Source organism: Gadus macrocephalus, chromosome 3 (genome assembly GCF_031168955.1).
Source record: "Gadus macrocephalus chromosome 3, ASM3116895v1".
Classification (NCBI taxonomy): Eukaryota; Metazoa; Chordata; class Actinopteri; order Gadiformes; family Gadidae; genus Gadus; species Gadus macrocephalus.
In genome coordinates, this window is record NC_082384.1 from 19965256 (window position 1) to 19979605 (window position 14350).

Genomic DNA, 14350 nt, shown 5'->3' on the forward strand with positions numbered 1-14350 from the left:
TTATGGCATATCAGTGCCTTTTAACCGTACTTACCAAGCTCACCATTTTCACCAAATTCTCCGTCTCAAAATATAATCTGTTCTGCCCCAGCTGGTTGATATCTGTAGTGTGTGGTAGCAATGCCAAGCAATGCTGTGAAGCAGCTCCACTTTTCAAAACGACCTTGACCAAACAAAGGCCATTCTCATCATGCTCGCCATACCATGCAGGACACCATTATCATTATATGCAGCTCTATTTGATTTTGTAATTGTAATTGATTTTAGGGCTCTTTCTAAGATGACGATAAACATTGAAATAAGTACGTATTTACATAAAATACACCAGTAATAATATATGGTGTGTGTGTGTGTGTGTGTGTGTGTGTGTGTGTGTGTGTGTGCCTGCCTGCCTGCGTGCGTGCCTGCGTGCGTGCGTGCGTGCGTGCGTGCGTGCGTGCGTGCGTGCGTGCGTGCATTCAGCTTGTGTCAATGTATTATGAAAGGCTTACGACAAACCAAACCTCGAAAAGCTGTGAGAGATTTGAACTCAATGTGGAGCTCAAAACAGGTGAACTGGCCAATGTCTCCCTTTCAGTATTTACAGCTAACCTTTATCTGTCTAAAGGTCTTCACATACATCTTTTTTGTTTGCAACCTTTTCCTGTCCTTCCTTATGATTATATATATATATATATATATATATATATATATATATATTGAGGGTTTGATGTTATTTTCTACTGTTATACTGTGTTATAATGTTATACACGCACATGCAGCGAATTGGGCTGTATACAATACTAATAGTACATTAAACTTCAATTTTCTCCTAAAATGTAATGTTCTATTCATCCTGCTTGTCTTCTAGACCGAATAGCTGAGGATGGAAATATATACATGCTTAAAATAGAGATCTTGTAAGTAGACTTTTTGTTTATTGAGGCGGTTTTTTTATAAATTTTTATTAGGAGGGTAACGAAATAATTGAAACCATCAACACACCTTGATGAAACCATCAAGGTGACAGCCCGCTTGTCGGGAGCAGTTAGGGTGAGGTTTCTCGCTCATGGACACCTCAACACGAAGTCAGGGATTGAACTAGCAACCTTCCTGGAAAAAAGTCAACCCGCTCCACCTCCTGAGCTAAGCCGACCCCACTTTTTCTACTCTTCTTCCAGGTATAGGGATGCAGACAAAGATGCAGGCATGACAATCTTGGATATTGGTTTGCCTTCTGGTTACACCCCTGATATAGCGGATCTCAACCAAGTGAGACATTTTTTTTATTTGTAAAACAAATTCAAGACCTCTAAATACATTGCATTAACATGTTTGTGTGGTAGTTGTCCAGAGGACGGGACAGAACCATTTCCAAGTATGTTATCGACAGAGTGCCATCAAACAGAGGCTCCCTTATCATTTACCTTGACACGGTAAGTCACTTAATTTTCCCCCTTCTGCATATGAACACATTATCTCCACAACTACATTGATACAATCTTTCTGTTTTCCCTCTTCAGGTGTCTCACACACAGCCAGAGGAAGTGGCTTTCAAGATCAGACAGACAATGAAAGTTGGTGTCTTACAACCAGCAACGGTTTCTGTCTATGAGTTCTATAATCGTGGGTATCAAAAATCATAATTAAAAAAAACAGGGCTTTGTCACATAGTTATGACACATTTTTCACAGGTGTATAGTATATGAACATTTTCATGAATGCGTATTTTTTGATGTACTTTTTTTGCACGCATGCATTGTTGTATACACATTTTTTAATTGTTATTCCCATAACGTACATTTGTGCTGAACCACAAAGAAATCTCTCCCATTTTCTGTCATTGCAGCAGAGAAACATTGTGTGAAATATTACCATCCAGCTGGAGATCGGGTAAAAATGCAAGTTTGCTGTCAGGAAGATGTATGCAAATGTAACAGAGGTAAACAACATGATTGTTGAAAATAACTACTAGAGAATAATTCCCTTAATGGATTGACTTGTGGATGGGGTGTTTTATTCTTCAGAGACTTTCTAGTTGAGATTTTAACGAATTTAGTCAATAGCAGTAGCAGTAGAACAGAATCATAGTGCATAGGTATACAACTGCAACTGAGGCCAATGAGAGTGAAAACACTGAACACGTGAAAAACATATTATAAAAAAAAAATATATATAATTTTAACATGAGCACTGACAACAAAGAACGGTTCACAATGCTAGATAAAAAAATCGTATGTACACCCAGTCTACTGCTTCACAGGAGCACAATTACCTTTCTTTATTTTGTTAGTAATCAAACTATCCTTGTCATTTGTCATAATTTTGTCTTTCCAGAGGAATGCAGCATGCAGACGAAGGGTGAAATCAACACAAAGGAACGAATCGAGAAGGCCTGTGACCCTGAAGCAAGAATAGATTATGGTCAGAAAGTGTGTTTCAGTTTGTGTATGTAAATGTATATAAGTGAGAGAGATACTAAGGGTCAAGCAGGATAAATGTGTGCAACCCCTCTGTCCTTAGTGTATAAAGTTACGATGGAAAGCTATGAAGAACAGAACTCCACTGATGTTTATAAGATGCGGATAAATCAGGTGATCAAGGAAGGTAAGTATTTGTCTGCTTTAAACTTCAAGCTCGTTCAACGGCCAGAATATATCTGCTGCTCCTGAGATTCACAATATATGCATTGGCTTTAAATCTCACAATTCATATAATAACAAATGCTGCTTCTGTTTTGTCCATTTACATACAGGATCATCTGATCAAGAATTAAATGATAAACTACAAACTTTCATTGGTTATTCTCACTGCAGAGAAATTCTAAATCTGGAACTGAACAAGAGCTATCTCATCATGGGCAGAGTGAATGATACACTGAGCATTGGTGGAATTCAGTAGGTTTAATATTTTTATATATTTTTAGCACATTATTGGCTCTTGTGTGGTGACCCACAGGTACGATGAAGAGACATTCAATAAGGGACTGTACCTTTAAGGGAAAGGGTTATTTCATAGCAGTTCCGGTTTAACCTTTTGACCTCACTCTCCTTTGATGTGAAGTTTTATAGTGTAGAGTAAAGCTGGACTCGACGCATCGCCGTCTCTAGTCTCCTCATTTATTGCACTCCACATTTGGTGACCCCGACGCGTGTTGGATACGGCTGGGTTATGTCTCACATCATCGACGGTGGTGAAAAAGCTGCTGCTGTGGCGCCGGCCGCGGCTGACGTTGTGGCTAACGACGCGGCTAACGTCAGTGCTATCTACGCTGCCACCGTCAAGTTACCAGACTTTTGGTAGCTGTCGGCAAGTACGACGCACTCAAAACGTTCCTGTTGAACCGCTTTGAACTGTCGGAGCTGGAGAACGCAGACCGCCTGCTTTCCCTGAACAGCCTGGGTGACAGCAAGCCGTCCGAGTTAATGGAGAGGATGCTGGCTGTGCTGGGCTCAGCGGATCCCTCATTCCTCTTCGCCCACATTTTCTTGAGGCAGCTTATTTTCCTGCACCGCACTGGCCAGCTCCCCCTCTTTTCCTCCAGAGACTACCGGACGCTGGCTGTGGAGGCAGACAGGATTTTCCTCGCCAACAGGCAGCAGTTTGTCCATGCGCTACTGCCCCCCCAGCACACGTCTGCCCCGCTTCCACCCCCAGAGTACGACCCGGACACCGCAGCTGCTGTGACGGCCCGCTGACAGCGTGACGACTGGTGGTGTTATTACCATTCCTGGTTTGGGCCAAGGCCAAGCAATGTCGCCAGCCTTGCAGTTTTGGGGCCCAGGGAAAAGCCCGGGCCAGCGCTCATTAGCTGTGAGCGCTGGCCGTGACTGCAAGCTGTTGTTCATCACTGACACCTTGTCCAGCCGGCGGCTGCTGGTCGATTCTGGGGCTCAGCGCATCGTCCTGCCGGTGAAGCCTGTGGACACCATGGCTGGTGGGGTGTATGTGGAAGTGTGTTTCGGCGGGCGGCGTTTCGTCTGGGACTTCGTCATGGCCGCCGTGTCTATGCCACTCCTAGGGGCGGATTTCCTCTGCGCTTACAGACTGTTTGTTTATGTTACAAACTGCCCCCTGATCAACGCTCTCTCTTTTGCTTCGTACCCCTGCACGCTGGGAGGGGTAGGGGCGCTTTGTCTGTTGAACATGTTTGCCACCGGGGACGGAATCAACGCCTGCTTGCTGAGTTTCCTGACATCACCACGCCCACGTTTTCATTGGCAGTGGCTAAGCATGGCGTGAAGCACTATATCACCATGGTTGGCCCCACCAGTCTATGCACGAGCCCGGCGCCTCGACTCTGCCAAGCTCGATCGCAATGCGAGGAGTTCGCCACCATGGAGCGCCTCGGCATCGTGCACCGTTCCAACAGTCGGTGGGCCTCCCCCTGCACATGGTGACCAAGGCTGATGGCGGTTGGCGTCCCTGTGGTGATTTCCGTCACCTGAACAACGCCACCACCCCCGACCGGTACCCAGTGCCGCACATTCAGGACTTCTCCGCCCACCTGGCCAGCGCCGCCATCTTTTCGAAGGTGGACCTGGTGTGCGGTTACCATCAGGTGCCCGTCCGCACGCAGGATATCCCCAAGACGGCAGTCATCACACCCTTTGGCCTTTTCGAATTTCTGTGGATGTCTTTCGGCCTCAAGGGTGCGGCGCAGACGTTTCAGCGCCTCATGGACTCTGTGCTGCGTGACACGCCGTTCCTGTTTGTTTACTTGGACGACATTCCCGTGGCCAGTGCGTCCGCAGACGACCACCTGACCTGATCAGTCGGCTCAGTGAGCATGGTCTCATCGAGATTGGCCTGTAGTCCATCACTTTCCTCGGCCACCATGTCACCCCGCTGGGGGCTGTTCCCCTCCCTGCCAATGTGGACGCCGTCGCCAGTTTCACACGCCCGCACACTGTGAAGTCCCTGCAGGAGTTCCTGGGCATGGTGAACTTCTACAACCGTTTCCTCCCACATTGGGCCCAACTCATGTGACCCTTGTAAGACGCCTTGCGGGGCACGAGGCCGGCGGATGTGTTGGATTGGTCCCCAGAGATGACTGATGCATTCGATGCTGCCAAGACCGCGCTGGCCAACGCTGTTCTGCTGGCGCACCCCTGTTGCTCTTACTATGGACGCCTCTGATTACGCCGTGGGGGCTGTCCGTGAACAGTGGGTGGGCGGACCCTGGCAACCGCTGACCTTTTTCAGCAGGAGGCTCTGTGACAACGAGAGGAAATACAGCGCCTTCGACAGGGAGCTCCTGGCTCTTTTCCTCGCCACCCGTCATTCCGTTTCCTGTTGGAGGGCCGTCGGTTCACGGCTTTCGTTGACCACAAGCCGCTGACGTTCGCCATGGTCAAGTCTTCAGAGCCATGGTCTGGTCGACAGCAGCGTCAGCTCTCCGCCATCTCCGAGTACACCAGTGACATTCAGCACATGGCCGGCAAGGGCAATTTTGTAGCCGACTGCCCCCCCCGGGTGGTTGCTGGGTCCGTCCACTTGGGCCTAGACTACACAGCCATGGCTGAGGATCAGGCTGCGGACTCTGAGGTGCAAGCTTGAAGGTCGGCCCCCATGGCTCTGCTAATGGACGCCCCATGATACCTGCTGGCTGGAGGCGTAAGGTCTTTGACACTATACACGGCCTTTCCCACCCGGGGGTGAAGGCCTCTGCCAAGCTGGTGGGGGCCAAGTTCGGAGGGACGTCAGGGCCTGGGCTGCTGTCTGTGGGGCGTGCCAGCGCGCAAAGGTGACTCGTCATACCAAGAACCCCTTGGCACCCATCAAAGTGCCAGGGAGACGTGTTGACCATCTGAATGTGGACCTGGTGGGCCCACTTCCCCCTCCCGTCGTTACACCTACCTCCTCACCATCGTGGACAGGACCACCAGGTGGCCAGAAGTGGTTCCCCTGTTTTGCCCGGGCGTTCATTATGGCTTGGTAGGCCCGTTTCGACACACCATCCGACCTTTCCTCGGAACGGGTTCCGCAGTTCACATCGGAGCTTTGGACTGTGGTCACCGGGGTCCTGGGGGGGAAATTCCACTGTACCAAAGCCTATAACCCACAGAGCAACGGACTTTTCGAGCGGTTTCATCGTGACATGAAGGCCGCGCTCAGGGCCAGCCTTACGGGCAATGACTGGGCTGACCGCCTCCCATGGATTATGCTGGGCCTTCGCTCCACCCCCAAGGAAGATCTTCAAGCCTCATCGGCCGAGCTGGTGTACAGCCAGCCCCTGCGCGTCCCGGGGGAGTTTCTTCCAGATGCCACGGCCCCGTGGTCGGTTGCCTCCCATCGTGCTGTGTCCCGGGACATTGCCAACGCTTTCGTTCCCATTCCGACGTCTCACCATGGCCTCCCTCGGTCCTACGTTCCCAGGGATTTACCGTCAGCCAAGTATGTTTTCATCCGCCACGATGGCCACCGTACCCCACTGCGCCCCCCCTACGATGGGGCCTTCCGTGTCCTGGAGGGAGGGTCTAAGAACTTCGTTGTGGATATGGGGGGCAGGCCTGAGCGGGTGGCGATAGACCGTCTCAAGCCTGCTCATGTGGATATTGGCAAACCGCTCCTGCTGGCCCAGCCCCCGCGGCGAGGGCCCCCCCCCTGTTAAGCTCATCCGTTCTGGCCGCCTGGTCCGCCCCCCTATACGTTTACTTTTCTAGGGAATGTTATGAGCTGGTTTATTCTGTTTTGCACTAGTGGGTGCCCTGTGTTCTCTTTGGGTTACCTGTTAGGTCTTGCTCTGTTCTTTTGGGTGAATTCTGGGGGGTCCTGTGTGGTGACCCACAAGTACGATTAAGAGACATTCACCAAGGGACTGTACCTTTAAGGGAAAGGGTTATGTCATAGCAGTTCCGGTTTAACCTGGTGTCCCGCTTTTGACCTCACTCTCGTTTGATGTGAAGTTTTATATTGAAGTGTAGAGTAAAGCTGACGCATCTCCGTCTCTTGTCTCCTCATTTATTGCACTCCACACTTGGAGGATTCCTCTGCTTGAAATGTTTTGTTAAAGCCAGACACAGGGAACAGTTCTTGTTGTTTCTGTGAGGTTCAATGATTGGCATCAATACAGACTAGTCTTCAGCACAATGTTCAAATATTGCATGAATAGCGAATCAATTAATGAAGTATGATTGAATGAATCATTGGATAAAGGGTTTAGTACCAATAGCAAAAGTGCCATAAACGTAACATAACATACTGTTGATGGCTAATAGAATAGCTTAACTAGCATTCCACACACCTAAACACGTTGTGCTATAACACAATCGCCACAGTGGCGAGACAGAGTGACAGAATATTATTGAAATATGCCATCTAGGTGCAGGCTTATGGTTCGTTCACACCAAACATTGGGCAGTATGAATCCATACAAAGTCAATGCGAAGACAAGTTTAGAGGCGAATATTTTGCCAGAAAAACCTGCGGTGCGAACAACCTGGCTGGAGTTGAAATACTTGACCCATTCATTAATTCAAATAAAATTGGAATGGAGTCTCTGGGTGAAAGGAAAACAACTTAAGAAGAACAATAGTTGAGCGCTGCATGCACTTGACTTAATCACTGGCACATGTGTCGTTGCTAGTTTGCAACTGGCGCAAGGCGTTCTTTTCTCTCCTGCGCCACGTGCCGGTAAATTAGGGAATGATCGCCGAGCCGCCCCAAGGGAAGGCTCGGCGAAAGGAGGAGGCGTGTTCTGGCACGAACGTTCCCTGGTGCTATTTTGACGTTTCAGAACCCACTTGCGCCACAAACCAGGAAATACCTGGTTTAAAGTCAGTGGCGCATTGTTCAGATGCTATTTTAAGGGCGCATGCATAATGTTGCTTGTGCACCCCGCGCATTCACTTTGCTTCTCTCATCTACCTATAGCCACACATTCTTGGTAAATTATTTGGGAAAGAACAGCTGATACAGCGGTAATAAGTTGTACTTTTAAATCAATGCATCTGCAAACACCGTACAGCAAACGCATATTTTCTTGACACAGACATCGTGTACATGCCCATATCTTTTAGGATTGATGAGTATTTGATCGTGAGAAAACATTGCAAGCGCGGTGTGTGCATCCATCTGTTTAAACACACGCAAACTAAACACGTAACGCATAATACAGTTCATGGCAATGTATATTAACGGGGGGCCACATGCACATTAGGAACACAAGTCGATAACGATAATGCATACAATACTGATAAGAAACTATGTTTATAATGTATTGCTTATATCATTAAATATCATTAAATAGAACCACATTAAATAGGACTCAGTATTTGAAGTTGTGAAAGAAAACCTTATTCCATGTGTGAATTAGGCCATATTATTTGGCCATAAACTGAGCCATTTGAAGTTTGAAATTCATGTGCATCTCATCGGAGGATGCAGACGCACTGTCAAAATATCAACTTGTCAGATTCAAATGCGCTCATGGCTCTTATAGGGGATGGGAGCTGGCACTCTCATTGGTTTATTGCACGTTACGCCCAAACCACACCTACGGGTAATTAGGCTACCTCAGACCAACCCTTTTTAGATTTGCGCCGGGCGCATGAGTCATTCTTTGCGCCGGTAAACTAGCGACATCGCCATAGCACCGCCCAGAAAGCTACTTGCGCCTGGCGCTTCTCACTTGCGTTTCAGACCGTTAAAATAGGGCCCATCTGTATTGGAGTTCAGTTATCGAATGCTTGGATTAAATGCAGTCGTATACACTCGGTGTGATCCTTGACTCATACCAACCCATACAAACTCTCTACACCGCAAATTCCTTCTGCTTCATGTGAAAATAACTGGCTACTCCGCTGCTTTAAAGGAGGATGAGCGAGAGTTATTTCCAAAATGATGCTGTCCCTAAAGGGCACACTCAAAGTGTTACGTAGTCATTCCACTGCAACCACCATTTTGTGCTGCCTGATTACAGAGCCATTCTATTTTTGAAGTACTACCATAGGCAGCTATATAAATAAATGTAAAACTGTTTACACTCCCTTTGCATACTGGTTATTTATGATTAGCATTTGAATTGTAATTTGGCTGAATTGAATCATCCCAGTGAAACATTTATCAACTTGTTCCAAACTTGTTTCCATGTGTGCTAAACTGTGAAACTGAAATACATTTTCCTTTTCTCTGCTAAAACAATGCTATTTTTGCTGGGGGAGTACTCAAAGCCTTCTCACCGTTTTTTTGCCATTTGCATGCTTTAACCCATAATTGACCCATCATTTTTGAGTGAATTATTCTAGGTTAAAAACGTACCAAACTTAAGACAATAACCTGGAATTAACCCTATTCCTACGAAATTTGGTCTAGAAAACGAAAATAAAATTACAAATCAAAATGTAGTTCTACACTATGGAATACAGTTTAGATAGAAATGCATGTCAGGAAAAGTGCCATCTGATAACATGAAGATTATTTGGGGCAGTATCAATGACAAATGTGTTTTTCCCTTTACTTTTTTACCCAGGTATGAGTATCTGCTACGGGAGAAGACATGGATAGAGTACTGGCCAACTGAATTGGAGTGCCGGACTCCAAAGTATAGACCTACCTGTAAGGGCATAGAGGACCTAAATTTGAAATTAGTATTCGATGGATGCATGGAATGGCGCTATGGGATTATGGATTAGTGTGAAATAAAACCCAGTCCACCGAATCTGTGATTTGCTTCCAACTCTGTAAATTAGTCTTTTTGGCATCTAGTTATGCATAATACAATCATTATAACCTATAGCCGTAAAGTGTGCACTAGGTTCAGCCTCACAGCCTCATCATTGCCCAATCTGAATGTTAATTAAAACAGATAATATCAGCACTTGTTTTAGTGTCATTATTATGTTAGGTTCTGTGTTAGGCTGTAGCCTATATCTAAATGCCTTCATATGCTTTTGCTACATTGAAGACAGTATTTGAAAGCTACTTGACAATAACCAATGCAACCAACTATGCATGGAACAATTCTTTTCATATATCTTCTGAGCCGAAAGAAACATCGCCTGGTCAAAGCAGCAGCGCAGCCAATTGACACAAAATATGCACATAGCAACATCAATTTAGCCAATCAGCATCCTCAAATCTGAATCAATTTAAGGACACCAAGCAGAGACAGTTGGTGGTGGAGTAGGGACACCTGACGTCAGGGATGGACTGGGACAAGAATTTGGCCCGGGACTTTGGGATGGAGAGGCCTTTAATGAGACAGCGGGAATAGCCTGTGTAGAATTTTGTCGCTGTGTAATATAATAAAGACTAGTCCTTACCCGTGGATATGTGCATTGCAAGTACATGTCAATGTTGGGATGCGCGTGTGGTTAAAATTTGTGAAGATAACAGGCAAATATTTCATAAGCAATCTTGTCCATGTACAAATATTAGAAATTGCATGTGCCTAGATAGGTAAATCAAGGATACAATGGTTCCAAATAGTGCAAGATAAAAGTATTTTTGTGGAATGAAAATAGTGGGAGGTGTAAATAATCACATCTAACAGCATACATCACACGGACGATGCATCTCGGAAACACTCACTAACTAACTAACTTCAGAGGGAGGTAAACGGGAAGTAAGTGACCAGCCTGAGATCGGCATACACATCATTTTAATTATTCGTTAAATGTGTTCCTCACACTTATAACAACAGTTCCGCGTAAAATCTACTTCCTCTCTTAAGTTTAGAAGATCAATACCACTGGAAAACGTTAGAGGGTTTGGAACCGCACATCAGTTTCCGAAAATAGAGCCCCCCAAAATTAATTTAGCATAGGGCCTCCAAAAAGCTAGAGACGGCCCTTCCTAGAATTCACATTCAAATTTTGAAATCGCCTTGTATTAGACTAGGCTTAATGTCACACAAACGCCGCTTAAGCTAAAGTAGTTGGGAAGGCAAGGTATCGTGATACTGCTTACTGTAGCCACCTACAAAAGCGGTGTGAACGCTGTGTAACCATGGCAAAAACAAGCTGATCCAGATTTAACCCAACCCTTTTATTTTAAACATGGTAATCTGTCTTAAATCATCATAAACATTGTGATCTATGCTATGTTATCACTGTTATTGAAATTAGTCCCCGATTGTTATTTTCGTGACGTCAGCAGAGTACCTTTTCCGAGGTAGTCACGACCCAGGGGCACCGGCGGCGCGGTTTTTGTAGACGTGTGGAAGTAGTCTGTCTGGTAGACTGCGGGATCCGCCAGTAGGTTCAGTTTTTCGAAGACTTATTGCATAACGCTGCAGTTGGTGTGGATGATGAAGCTCCGCCTGAGCAGCCATTTTCTTAATGCCGCCTTTAAAACGCTCAAGAGTTTCTGGGAGTTTTGGAGGCTTGAACCTTAAGCTCGGAGGAAAGTGCTTTGAACACTCTGTTGGGTCTGAGTTTTCGCTCAGAGTTTCGTGCGGAAGTAAAGCTACCCTATTCCTTCGAGTTCACGCCACAACAATGGATGCCCATTTCGCTGGCATTACATTAATAGACTAAAGTGAACTTGCAGCCAGCTCTAAGACAAGATTTTAACACCCATTCGCATTACGATACATTATAGCTTAAAATTAGAAACATCACCTGATAAATTCTCGACCATGTTCAACCATCGCAGTTCTAATTACTGATTCATCTGTTCTCTGTGAATACAGCAAAGAAGCGCAGAGAGGCCCCTGCGGGCATCCATACTTGTAGTTGTTTGAAGTCTAGTCTCATGAGCAAACAGTTTTTTCGGTTTTATGTCATAACCTATAAACTTCTGAGGGGAGTTTTCTGAATACTCTTATTTCAGAAGAAGGGAAGGTTAACGTAAAGACACATAAGAGCTTCCAAACCTCCGAGCGTTTTGAAGGCGGCAAGATACCCGCGTTTTAGTGAGGTACACCTATCGCTACAGTGTGTGGCGAATTTCATACATGATCGCTTATTATAACACTCATAACGCCCCGTGCCCACTACCTCCGTCAGTTGACCGTTGCCCATTGACTTTGAATGGGGACGGACGCGCAATGCATTGTGGATCCGTCCGTTCAGTTGGAGCGTTTGCCACCGTCAGAAAGTTGAAAAATTTTCAACTTTTTCGGCAGCGACGGTTCCGTCATCCAATCAGATCGCGTATGCAAATGTAGGCACTGTGACGCGACTCGGGCTCTGACGATACTGGAAAGCGGGAAAGCGGGTCATTTTGCCTCGCAACAAGCAGGAAGAAGCGGGAAGAACCCGGCGAAGCGATTTGATTGGCTGACGGATGCCTCTGCAAAGACTACTCCCCCATCCGTCAGCCACGCCTTCCCACGTCCGTTGACTGACGGTGCAGTGGGCACGAGGCGTAACAGTTAAACAACAACGGCACTAAAAAAGTATCATGAAGTTGGCATGGGTCGTAACCAAGGGGACAACACCCCCCCCCCCCCTCTTTTCTAAAACTCTCGGCCCGAAACGCATTTTTTAAACCACATAGTGTTCGGATTCCGTCTGAAACAGTGACTTTACTGGCTCTTTAATGAGGGGTGCTCATTAAAGCCGGCATAAATGCCAGCGATTAATGCCGGCCATTTCTTTTTTCTTAGCATACCTTAAACATGTATAAAAACTGCATATACCACTGAAAGGGAAAAGCCGAAAAAGCATAATACCCCCCCTTTAAACTGTGACGAACTGAATGGACGAAGTAAAGGCTGTGGAATGAGGCCAGATATTTGTAGAATCATTTCTCTTTGTTTTTTCTTTGGCCTATTTTCAATCTTTCAAAGTGTTTGAGATTCTATTGTTTTAAATCATATTTATTGATATTTATTGATTTCTATTAAATTGTGAATCACTTTATGGACAAAGCAAAGGTTGTGCGAGGATGATATATGTTTTTAGAATAATAATAATCATGTCTTCATCATTTATTTTTTCAAAACAATTACAATTTCTAACATATCATAAAATTAATATTTCCTCCAACAATAAAAAAAATAGTGGTAATGAGCCCTTCCAAGAATGTTGAATATCAAAAGAATATCCAATATGAAACTCCCTTTACCTCGGCGGTTCTGCTTAGCGAGTAGATGGAGCACTCGCAACATACAATTTGTAATGTAATACAGTTGTATCATATTTAATAATATTTCCGTTTCAAAGTGGAACCTTATTCCTGCAACATAACAGGATCCGCCATACAATCCCAAACTGCTGCCTGATCATTTGCAGGCGATCAATAATCTTTTGTTTGGTTCAACGGTTTGATTATTGTTTTTTAAGACACACACACACACACATATATATATATATATATATATATATATATATATAGACCCATTAGACCTACTGACCCACTACTAGACCTACTAGACCCACTGACCCACAACTAGGCCCACTAGACCCACTGACCCACTACTAGACCCACTAGACCTACTGACCCACTACTAGACCCACTAGACCTACTGACCCACTACTAGACCCACTAGACCTACTGACCCACTACTAGACCCACTAGACCCACTGACCCACTACTAGACCCACTAGACCTACTGACCCACTACTAGACCCACTAGACCTACTGACCCACTACTAGACCAACTAGACCCACTGACCCACAACTAAACCCACTAGACCTACTGACCCACTACTAGACCCACTAGACCCACTGACCCACTACTAGACCCACTAGACCCACTAGTCCCACTACTGGACCCACTGACCCACAACTAGGCCCACTAGACCTACTGACCCACTACTAGACCCACTAGACCCACTGACCCACTACTAGACCAACTAGACCTACTGACCCACTAGACCCACTACTAGTCCCACTAGACCCACTACTAGTCCCACTAGACTTACTGACCCACAAGACCCACTATTAGACCCACTACTGACCGACTACTGACCCACTAGACCTACTGACCGACCACTGACCCACTTCTGACCCACTAGTCCCACTACCAGACCCAATATTGACCAACTAGACCTAATGAACCACTAGACCCCCTACTAGACCCACTAGACCTACTACTAGACCCACTACTAGACCCACTAGACCTACTGACCCACTACTAGACCTAGACCTATACTTACCCACTACAGGACAGTTAGCCAATTGGGTTTCTGTCTGGGGGTGTACCCATAGGGTTTCTGTCTGGGGGTGTACCCATAGGGTTTCTGTCTGGGGGTGTACCCATAGGGTTTCTGTCTGGGGGTGTACCCATAGGGTTTCTATCGGGGGGTGTACCCATAGGGTTTCTATCGGGGGTGTACCCATAGGGTTTCTGTCTGGTGGTGTACCCATAGGGTTTCTATCTGGGGGTGTACCCATAGGGTTTCTGTCTGGGGGTGTACCCATAGGGTTTCTGTCTGGGGGTGTACCCATAGGGTTTCTCTCGGGGGATGTACCCGACAGG

At 46.1% G+C, this 14350-nt stretch overlaps 1 protein-coding gene across 6 annotated transcripts in view; it reads left to right on the forward strand.

Annotated features, from left to right (window-relative positions):
• The window catches only part of LOC132454467 (complement C3-like), a 105506-nt gene extending 95257 nt beyond the window's left edge, over positions 1-10249 (forward strand). For 2 of the 6 annotated variants that reach the window (XM_060047834.1, XM_060047830.1), the window contains 10 exons: positions 463-550; positions 851-899; positions 1161-1251; positions 1326-1415; positions 1503-1605; positions 1829-1921; positions 2317-2403; positions 2503-2586; positions 2735-2876; positions 9452-10249. In XM_060047834.1, coding sequence (XP_059903817.1) covers positions 463-550; positions 851-899; positions 1161-1251; positions 1326-1415; positions 1503-1605; positions 1829-1921; positions 2317-2403; positions 2503-2586; positions 2735-2876; positions 9452-9614 — 990 coding nt within the window. In that variant the 3' untranslated portion in view covers positions 9615-10249. Of the gene's footprint in view, positions 1-462; positions 551-850; positions 900-1160; positions 1258-1325; positions 1416-1502; positions 1606-1828; positions 1922-2316; positions 2404-2502; positions 2587-2734; positions 2877-3042; positions 3284-9451 lie in introns of those variants that run through there. The other 4 variants (XM_060047833.1, XM_060047831.1, XM_060047835.1 and 1 more) reach the window with 4 other exon arrangements.
• The last annotated feature ends 4101 nt before the right edge of the window (positions 10250-14350 follow it).